The 10,916-nt window shown below is 48.2% G+C and overlaps 2 protein-coding genes across 2 annotated transcripts; one reads left to right on the top strand and one right to left on the bottom strand.

The window, feature by feature from the left end:
* Positions 1-6,819: 6,819 nt before the first annotated feature.
* Positions 6,820-7,650, top strand: LOC115256389 (large ribosomal subunit protein mL40). Its single transcript, XM_029854799.2, has 2 exons — positions 6,820-6,971; positions 7,032-7,650. Exons 1-2 carry the CDS (start codon positions 6,946-6,948, stop codon positions 7,609-7,611), a joined length of 606 nt encoding a protein of 201 aa, XP_029710659.1. The 5' UTR covers positions 6,820-6,945; the 3' UTR covers positions 7,612-7,650.
* A 752-nt stretch (positions 7,651-8,402) lies between these two features.
* On the bottom strand, positions 8,403-10,878 carry LOC109422033 (U3 small nucleolar RNA-associated protein 25 homolog). Its single transcript, XM_019696672.3, has one exon. The coding sequence runs from the start codon at positions 10,775-10,777 to the stop codon at positions 8,429-8,431; it is 2,349 nt and encodes a 782-aa protein (XP_019552217.2). The 5' UTR covers positions 10,778-10,878; the 3' UTR covers positions 8,403-8,428.
* Between the last annotated feature and the right edge of the window lie 38 nt (positions 10,879-10,916).

Below are 10,916 nucleotides of genomic sequence, written 5' to 3' on the forward strand. Positions count from 1 at the left end.
GGGACACCGTGGAACGTGGGGATCAAGATCCGGCCGATGCGTCCTCGCTCAGGGCATTGGCTACCATCTGCCTAAGCATCGAACCCGTAAATTACAGTTTGGTGCAGGCAGCAAAAACGGCCAAGGAAGCGTGGAACAACCTGAAGGCGGCTTTTCAAGACGATGGCATGACGAGACGAATTGGGCTGCTGCGGAAGCTTACCAGTATTCGCCTGGCGGAATGCTCGTCGGTGGAGCAGTACGTTAACGAGCTGATGTCGACTAGCCACAAGTTATCGGAGGTCGGTTTCAAAGTCGACGACACTTGGCTGGCTAGCCTCCTGCTGATGGGACTCCCGGAAACGTACGAGCCGATGATTATGGGCCTTGAGGCGTCAGGTGCTCGGATGACGGCGGATGCGATAAAGGCCAAAATTCTTCAGGACGTAAAGGTATGCAACAACCCAAGGTCGAGTGGAAGCGATGGTGCGTTCATCAGCCAGCAGCGGAAGAAGGCAGCCGAGAAGTCAAGCGTGAAGTGCTTCAAGTGTCAGCAGATGGGCCACTATGCAGCTGAGTGTCCTACAAAGGAATCGAAAAAGAAGCATGAGAGAAAGGGGAACCATCAAGCAGCTTTCAGCGTGTTCCAGAGAAACGGTGAGTCAAATCCGGACTGGATCTTCGATTCCGGCGCAACCTCTCATATGTGCCATGGCGGTGTGGTGCTCGATGGCGTGGAAGAAGTTTCGCAGCGAATCAACGTGGCAAACAATGCGGTGTCATCTGTCGTTGCCACTGGAAACGCCAAGCTGAAGGCGGCCGGTAGAAATGAAGTGTGCGATTTATCCGTTTCCAACGTGCTTCAAGTTCCGGATCTGGCGATCAACCTGCTTTCGGTGAGTAAGATCTGCAAGAGTGGGTACAGAGTAGTATTCACTGCTGATACGTGTGAAGTGAGGTCTGCGTCCAACGAACTGGTGGCAACTGGAAGAGAGAGTATGGGACTTTATAAGTTGGTCTTGTCCGGCGAGCAAAGATCCTGTGCAGCCAAAGCGAATGAAGACATGATGTTATGGCATCGAAGAATGGGTCACTTGAACAGCCATAGTTTGAAGCGGCTACGATCCATAGCAGAAGGTATCGATTTTGTGGACTCCGCCATTCCAACGTGTGTAACGTGTCTTCAAGGAAAGCATAGTCGTCAACCATTCAGAAAGCGGGGAAACAGATCAAGCGATGTCCTTGAATTGGTCCACAGCGATTTGTGTGGCCCAATGGAGAATGTGTCCATCGGTGGGAGCAAGTATTTTTTGACGTTCATCGATGATGCCAGTCGGAAGACTTTCGTGTACTTTCTCAAATCTAAACAACAAGTTCTTGACTGCTTCAAGAGCTTCAAGGCGTTTGCTGAAACACAGACGGGAAGACGGATTAAGCGATTACGTTCGGATAACGGCCTTGAGTATGTCAATCAAGAAATGGAGAAGTTTCTGCAAGAATCGGGAATCCATCATGAGAAGACGGTTCCGTACAACCCGGAACAAAACGGCCTTGCGGAGAGGATGAACCGTACGGTGGTGGAAAAAGCTCGTTGTCTGCTGTTTGATGGTGGCCTGGAAAAGCGTTTTTGGGCAGAGGCCGTAGCCACGGCCGTGTTCCTGATCAACAGATCTCCGACTAAAGGCCTGGATGTAACCCCCGAGGAACGATTCACTGGGAGGAAACCGAACCTGTCGGAGTTACGAGTGTTCGGTTCGAAGGTGATGTGCTACATTCCGAAAGTGCAACGCAAGAAGTGGGACCCAAAATCTGAAGCAGGAGTTTTCGTTGGATACAGCGAACAGACGAAAGGATACCGTGTCTTCAACCCTCGGAACGGTAAGGTGACAGTATGTCGTGATGTGGTGTTTTTGAGTGAGACGGAGGTTCCCCTGGAAGCCACCCAGGCGGGGCCCGACCATGAGCGAGTGACGATGCAGCTACATGAACCGGACGATTTTGGACCACGGCATGAACGAACCGACGACGCGGATGAAGCAATCCAGGCAGGACAACCTGCCAACACCGATGAAGAAACTGAAGCGGAGACAGATTACGACAGTGCAAACGACACGATTGTGACGATGACGCCTACACCGCCTGCGCTCCCTCCGCAACCAGAAGATACACGATCGAGCGTGGTCAGGCGCAGCGCGAGGGAGCGCCGAATCCCAGGCAAGTACCAAAATTTTGATTTGTCGTGTAGTACTTTTCCTGAAAACCTTTTCCCACCCCGTTTATGTGAACCCGAATCGTATCGAGAGGCTATGCAGCGTGATGATCGAACGTCCTGGTGTGATGCCATGCGTGAGGAGCTCGAAGCGTTGAAGCTGAACGACACGTGGGAGCTGACCGACCTACCAGCTGGACGACGAGCCCTGAAGTGTAAATGGGTTTACAGAATCAAGACCAACGTGGACGGAACGGTGGACCGCTACAAGGCGCGGTTAGTGATCAAAGGGTTTTCACAGCAGAAAGGAGTGGATTATGACCAGACGTACTCTCCGGTAGTGAGATATGCCACAATCCGCTATCTTCTGGCAGTGGCTGCTCAACTGGATCTGAACGTCTTCCAAATGGATGCTGTAACAGCTTTCCTGCAAGGAGAGTTGGATGAAGAAGTCATCTATATGGAGCAGCCCGAAGGTCATGTGGATACAACCGCTCCGAAGAAGGTTTGTCGCCTGCGGAAGGCGCTGTATGGACTGAAACAATCCAGTCGCGTATGGAACAGGAAGTTAGATGCAGAACTGAAGGACATCGGCCTCAAGCGTTCCAGTTTTGATCCCTGTGTCTACTACCACATGGACGGCGAGCAGATTATCATCATTGCTGTGTATGTCGACGATTTCCTGCTGTTTTCAAATACTCAAGAATGGGTCAGCTACGTGAAGGATCGTTTAATGAAAAAGTTCCGGATGAAAGACCTAGGAAGAGCCGAGCAAGTGTTAGGAATGCGAATCACACAGGAGAAGAATTCGATTATGTTGGATCAGCAGCGGTATATTGAAGATCTGCTGCAACGATTTCGGATGACTAACTGCAATGCGAGTCCGAGTCCCTGCGATCCAGCACAGAAGCTATCAAAAGCTATGGGTCCGCAAACTGCCGAAGAGGAAGACAAGATGAAGGATGTACCGTTTCGTCAATTAGTTGGTGGACTTCAATTCCTGGCACAGTGCACGAGGCCCGATATTGCTTATGCAGTCAACTCCGTGAGCACTTTCAGTGGGAATCCAGGAGAACCCCACTGGACGGCAGCAAAGCGTATTTTGCGCTATCTCAAGGGAACGCTCAACACGAAGCTGGTGTATCAGAAGAAACCAGACAGTCTTTTCGAGGGCTACAGCGATGCAGATTGGGGCAATGATGCGGATACCAGACGATCGGTAACAGGATATGTGTTCCAATGTGCAGGCGGATCGATATCATGGAGTTGCAAGAAACAACCGACTGTGGCTCTGTCTACCATGGAAGCCGAGTACATGGCGTTGTCTGCAGCAACACAAGAAGCTGTATGGTGGCGTGGTCTACGAAGAGAACTATTCGGTTTCCAAGATGCAATTCCAATATCTTGCGATAACCGCAGCGCGTTGTGCCTGGCCGATAAGGAAATTGGCTATTCACCTCGCACAAAGCACATAGACATACGGCACCATTTTGTAAGAGAGAAGCTGAACGATGGCACTATTCAACTCCAGCATGTCGGATCGGATTCCCAGAAGGCAGATGTACTCACAAAGCCGGTCCCGATTGTGAAATTCGTTGGAGCTGCAAAAGAATTAGGATTAGTTCAAATTCCTGATTAAGGCGGGGAATATTGGTAATCGTAGTAATCTATGAATTTGTATAGTAATAAAAGATCATTCTGTTCTATCACCTTCTACAAGCTAGACGTGTATTCATTATTTTCAATGCTTTCAGTTTTCATTTTTCATTAATTCATTCATTTATAAAAATAATTAAAATTAAAAAGAGTTAAATTTACCCATTTTTCCATGCGAAATGGTTAAGGATAATGGGTAAATTTTACTCGCTGAATTGACGTACGAGCGGTTTACTCTTTAAAGAGTAAAGGCCGTTTACTCTTTTTAAGAGTTCACCTAGTTACTCTCAAAGAGGGTACTTTTTCACCCTTTAAAGAGTACTTTGGTTTCTCAGTGTAATTTTCAGACAGCTGTGGGAACGTTCAAAAATTACGTCCATGATTTGGGGAAGAAAAGTGTGACCTCGAATGTGACAGTACGTGTATTGGGTATACGAAAAGTGCGTGGCAGAGGGGGGAGAGGGGGTCTAGAAATCCCGAAAAATGATGGACGTGATATTTGAATCTTCCCTGTCCTGTCCTCATACTTACAGAAAAAAACAACAGTTGTAAATGCTTTATTTTTTGTGCGTTATGTTTTTTGAAGTTAGATACGAGGTTAGATATTGCATCTTTTGCACCGTATTCGACCCCCTGCAAAAAATTTTTGTCCCACCACAATATGTTCCCACCAGTTTTAGCATACATTGGTTCGTTTCGCTGCTAGAATTTTTCAGCGTCGGTTACACTTTTTGGGTGGTGCATGGAACTAGGGGCAAGACACTGTGCAAACGAGTGCAACTCTGAGAAATTGGGAGTTACTCTTTTAACCTTTGTTCGAAGAAATGTGTCGAAAGACACCCCTAAAACTGTTCGAACAGCGGGCTATCGGGCAACATTGTTTTGGTTTTGCGATAGTATCAGGCAACACTTCGGGAAAATCAGAGTGATCGAGAGCTATTCAGAGGAATTCTGAGCAACACTTCGACAACAGAGTTACTCTCGCTGTATCTGTCTTGCCCCTAGGCATGGAATAATCGGTTTGTTTACTTGCTACCTAGGGGCAAGACACTGTGCAATCGAGAGTAACTCTGAGAAATTCTGAGTAACTCTTTTCGCCAATGATCGACGAAATGTGTAGAAAAACACCCCTAAAACTGCAAGAAAGGCGAGACATCGGGCAATATTGTTTTGATTTTGCGATGAATCAGGCAACACCCAAGCAAAAACAGGAGCAATCCGGAGGAATTCTGAGCAACTCTGTGAAGGAAAATGTACTCTCCAGCACAGTGTCTTGCCCCAAGCTTGCTACTTCCTTTGGTGTTTGACGTGTGAACAAATATTTTAAACGTTTGAACATTTGCACTAGCATTTGCACGACATTGCGACATTTGCGCCCATTTAGACTCGGCCGAAATTCATTAACATCACAGTCGAATTTCGCACACGACTTCGCAGCGGCTGGCATACACAAGTTCGGTTGAGTTCATGCCAGGGGCGTCGAATGCACAACAGGTAAACAAAATAAGTTTGATTAGTGTGAAATTTCGCTGGGAAATGATGATTCAGTCTTGGATTCAGTGGATTCTCAAATTATCACAGTAGTCTAAACATTAATGAGAAACCCAATAATGAATTTCGGCCGAGTCTAAATGGGTGCAAATGTCGCAATAAATATAGCGTATTTAGCTCGGTATCTCGAAAGACACCCCTAATACTGCTCGAACAGCGGGCTATCGGGCAACATTGTTTTGGTTTTGCGATAGTATTGGGCACCACTTCGGGAAAACCAGAGTGATCCAGAGCTATCCAGAGGAATTCTGAGCAACACTTCGATAACAGAGTTACTCTCGCTGTATCTGTCTTGCCCCTAGCTCGGTATTTAGTTCACTACTGAACTAGTTTTCAAGAGTGCGAAAACGCAAATAAAAGTGCGCGATTGCATCCAATCGACTCGATGTCTTCAGAGCACTTATTCAGCATACATCGAAGAATTAGTGAGTCGAAGACATCAATTTGATTTGATGCAATCGCAGTTTTATTTACGTTTTCACACTTACTCACAAGACTCAGTGCGCAGTCCAGTGCAGTGATGTCAGATTTTTTCGCAAGTGCTTCCGTAGATGAAAATTGATGAGCGGGGGGGAGAATTTCAGAAATTTTATTCCGTAGATTCAGGTCGAAAATCCGTAGATTTCCCGTAGCTTCCGTATAAGGTTTCCGTATAAAAACCGGGCTTTCTGTAGATTTATTCTACGGATCCGTAGTTCCGTAAAATAAGCGCAATTCCGTAGATCTACGGAAATTTCCGTAGAACTGGTAACGCTGGTCCAGTGGTGAACTAAATGCGGTATATTATTTTTTTCCTTGCCATATATTTTTTTTATAGATTCAGCCAACTTTATATTATCAATTCGGTTGAAATCCGGACTTTTCAAGTCGCGACAATCGATTTATCTCCCAAACGATGCGTCGGACCTAACGTCGCGCATAGAGCTTGCTGACGTTTATTAACCTCTCTCTTTCAAGCTTGCAGGCGGGATAGGATTTGTTTTCATCGGGAAACCTTTCCTGATGACAACAAATCCTATTCCGCTTGCATGTTTGAAAGAGAAAGGTGAATAAACGTCAGCAAGCTCTATAGTGCGCTGTGTTGCGCATCAGATGCGCAACACAGCGCACTATGCCCGACGTTAGGTCCGACGCATCGTTTGGAAGATAAATCGATTGTCGCGACTGGAAAAGTCCGGGTTCCAACCGAATTGACAATAGATTGAAGTGGATGTACCAATGGAAAAGGGCTTTCGAGTGGCTGCTCGATTTTTTGACATTTAAGGAATAATATTTTGATATGAGCCTTTGCACGAATCTGGCCTATATAGGCCAGATACTGCTCACTCCCACAGAAAGTTTCAAAACAGCGCGCACAGCAAAAGTTAAATTTGACTTTTACTGTGCGCGCTGTTTTGAAACTTTCTGTGGGAGTGAGCAGGACAGGGCAAATTCGTGCAGAGGCTCATACTGCAGTTCTTTTTCTTCCGTGCGTGTTTGCTGATTATGAAAGACGGGAGAATTTGTAATAAATTTAAAAATAGTGCTTCTAGTTAAATATTCAATACAGAATGTCGATGTTTAGCGCAATTTTAAGGTAGGGTTGTGACAATTCCTGATTAAAATCAAAGTAAATAACGTAGCCATCAATTTCCAGGGCGGCCACAAACTTGCAGCCGACGAAAACTTCTCTAGCATGGCGCGCCCTCCATACCGGCCCCACCAGCAACTTCCGCTTCACACCGATTCTGTGCGCGGAACCGCTAAAGAAAAAGAAGAAAATCGACCCGCAAATCCTGAAGCAACGCGAGGAGCGTAAGCGCAAACGTCTGGAGAAGCAAATCCGCCGGCTGGAGAAGAATGCCCGCCAGTTGAAACCGGTCGAAGAGCTGGAGGTTCCGATGGAGCTGATCGACGAGCAGAAGCAGCGCAAACGGACCGGGGTGAAGGTTAGTCCGGAGGTGCTCGAGAGTCGGGTGCTGCTGGAGAAGCAGTGGGCCAAGTACCGGATGGAACAGAAGCTGCAGGACTATCAGCTGATCGATCGGGTGCTGGCGGCGCAGACCAAGGCTTTGAACGAGCTGCGGCTGGAGTCGGAGGAGCTGTACCAGAAGGCGGTGCAGGTTGATGCGGGGTTGGTGCCGTTCAAAGCGGTAGGGCCGGTGGCCACGCCGCCGATCGAGGGCTACGAAATGCCCGACGGTGAGTATCTGGATGTGTCGAAGAAGTTCGAGTGAATTGGAGTGGGAATAAGAGTTGGATGTTGATTTAGGACAGTTTTTGTGGTGAGCTTCATTGGTATCACATGATTCCCTATAGGCTCAGTGTACCAGTTATGGCTATAGTACCTCAAATTCGCCATAGTTGATTTTCAACCTTTAAAGATACAAATCAACAAGAAAAAAACCGTGAACAACAGATCACGATCACAAAAGATGATTGCAATCATCCAAACTTCACAATTTGCCCAAATTATGGTAGAAATAAATCATTTTCCTTAACTTTTCGGCCTCCTTGCACCCTATTTCGCCATAGTGTACCAGTTATGGCAACTCCCATAAGGAATGCATGTAAATAGTGCGAAGTGGAACCCAAATTAACAAATGTGTCCATAACTGGTACAGGGTTCCTATCATTGGCACACGCCGTAATAAATACTAAAAGTAGTTTTGGCTCCGTTTTTATATTTTTCCTGTAAAGTATTGAAACAAATCAATCATTTGACTTATTGTTTACATTCGTCGGTCTTCTTCTTATTTTTGTAGAAATAGTTTTTCTTAGGTAGTGCGATAACTGGTACAGGCACCCTAATTATTAGGAGAGGAAAACTTAGTACGAATCAGAACAGTTAGCATTCTTCAAAGGGTTCAGGCTTGGAATACAATCTGATGAACTACTAAACGAACAGAAAAGATGCTGTTGTAGGGTTCCGATTACACTTGAATTGTCCAGTGTTCACCAACGGGGGACAGAAGCTTTGCCGAGCGGTATATTAGGGATGAGTTCTTTCGTTAAAATATGGGCACACTTACCTAAACAATGAAATCGTTTATTCTACTTGTGGGTGGTAAACGTGTGCGCCGCCTTCGGGCTGGCGGCGATCTTGGCCGCCTGTTCGGACCCGACCACGGCAGACAATCGCAACAAATCGTACCTGGTGTAGAGCACGGTGACGGTCATGGCGCTGGCATCGATCCCGTCCTTCCGGTTCTGATACTCGTTGGCCATCAGGTTGATCATTTCGGCGTAGAACTGCGGATAGGCCGGAAGCTGGTAGAACACCAGATGGCGGATGCCCTTGATGCGTGGGCGGCGGAAGAAATGCGATCGCTCGGAGTAGAGAAGGAAGTGGCTGCTGCCGTGGAAGAACATGTCCCTGGCTCGGGCGATTTTGGCGTCCTTGGAGTACTCGCAGATCTGAACGAAGCTGAGCTCCTCCTTTTTGAAGTAGTTTCGTAGACGAACGTAATCGAAGTAGGACGGCACGTAGATGAGGCAACGAGCCATGGTGATGGATCGCAGCTGGGGAAGAAGCACCGTTGTGAAGTGCTGGAACTTGGAATCGAAGGACTGGTCCAGGGAGGTCACCTCGATGCGGTGGAAGGTCTGAGGGACCTGGACGACAACGTGTCGAATGGAACCCGCTTTGACTGGATTGGCGGCGCGGATTTTCCCCCGATAGTTGGCACACTTGCTGTTGAAGATGGAACGGAACTCCGGAAGATCGTGCGAAGATAGAAGCAGCGTTTGGCGGTAGAAGCGAGACCACCCGTTAAGGCACCAGTAGCGAACCCGTGAAAAGTCCGTGTGTTCTGTACTCTGAGGTTGGAGATGAAGGTGGTCCATCAGGTGGACCACGTGATCCCAATTCTGGGCCATGCAGATCTCCGCCTGGTCCAGGATGAGCAGCTCGATAGACGACAGGAAATCGTAGTCCCGCTCGGCTTCGCCTTCAGCACCAATGGTCATTCGAAGACCCAACGGGGACGCCAGAATCAGGTCCGAGTTGTAGTACTTGGTGTACAGCTTCATGGAACTCTTGCTGAACGAGATGCCGATCCGGAAGTTATCGTCCGTATTGCCGGAGAATACCCGTTCGTAGTCCTCCGGCTTTGGGTTGTGCTTCGGAAAGTAGAGCGTTTGCCCTCCGTACTCGGCCTGGAAACGACTGTAGTTCGTAACGGCCTTGGCTTCGTCTCCGGCGAATTGCTTCTTCAGAGTTTCAACGATCTTCAATGCTGAACTCCGGAAGGGCGCCACAATGAGCACTTTCGGGCGAACCAGGCCTTGATCGCGGTATTCTTGAGCGGAGCTGATCGCGTTCTTGATCTTTTTCTTCTGCTTCTTACTGTTGGCCGCTTCGGCCAACTTCAAATTGTGATGAAGGATCTTCGATGTGGACTTTATAATGTGATTCAACGCGTGCAGGCAGTAGACGGATCGCAAGGATTCCCCATTGTCCAAAGACCTCAAAGGATAGTACAAGTCCTGGTAGTTGTTCAAGATTGAAAAACATTCGGCCTGCAGTTCGGTGAAGATCGGTTCCTCTAGATGACGTTGGATCCTTTCCTTGAGGAAAAGCTTCTTAGGATCCAACTCAGCCAGGTTCAAAGCCTTCGGAATCGTTCCTTCGGGGGCATATGTTTCCTCGTCCTCCAATAGTGCAGATTTCTTACTTTCCTTGCTACGATCCTTAGGAATTTCGATCATCAACTGCCCCAGCTTCTTAAACTTAATTGTGCTCTTCTGGACCACAGCCGGACTTGCCGATATCGACTCCAACAGCTGTGGACTGATGTTGTGGCTAATGTGAGCCATGTACGGATCCCCCTCGATGCCTTCCTCGTCTTCCGATCCTTCCTCTGAATCCACACCATCAACTTCCTCCTCCGAATCCTCACCAGAATCATCTTCAGAACCAACCTCCATCTCATCGTCTCCTTCCTTACTTGGTTCCTCAACTTCCTCTTCCTCTACATCACTATCCTCACCCTCCTCCTCCGCCTCCCCATCGCTCTCACTTTCCTCACTCTCGATCGCCTCCTCCCGCTTCCCTGCCCCCTTCCGACCGCTGTTCAACGTCTTCACCAACGTCTCGAAGTCATCCTCCCGCTCCTCGGCCTCTTCCTCCTCACTCTCCCCGGCCCAGTCCCGTTGCGCTTCCACCGCCGAATTCATCCGTTGTTTGTACTTCCGTTCGGCGTCCTGCTGGCGCTTCAGAGCCTCCATCGCTTCCTTGCTGCGCTCCATGTGGCGCAGGTTCTTCCGGAAGCGCGAAACCGGTGCCTTTTGGGCCTGCTCCCGGCGGCGCTGCTTTTTCATGGCCGCGGATAGCGGCGGTTTGCCGCCGCGGCCTTTCTTACCACCATGCTGCTGCTGTCCTTTGCGAGGCTTGTTGGCCATCGTGCCTTGAACCGACGATAGGTTTTCAACCGATTTTTATCGAAATTCCGCGATGTTGATTCGAGTCGATGTTTCGAACACGCACGACGAAGGTAAACAAACTGAGGTGCACGTTGTGGTTGAAAATGTCAAACATGAG

Source organism: Aedes albopictus, chromosome 1, assembly GCF_035046485.1.
Source record: "Aedes albopictus strain Foshan chromosome 1, AalbF5, whole genome shotgun sequence".
In the NCBI taxonomy this organism is placed as follows: Eukaryota; Metazoa; Arthropoda; class Insecta; order Diptera; family Culicidae; genus Aedes; species Aedes albopictus.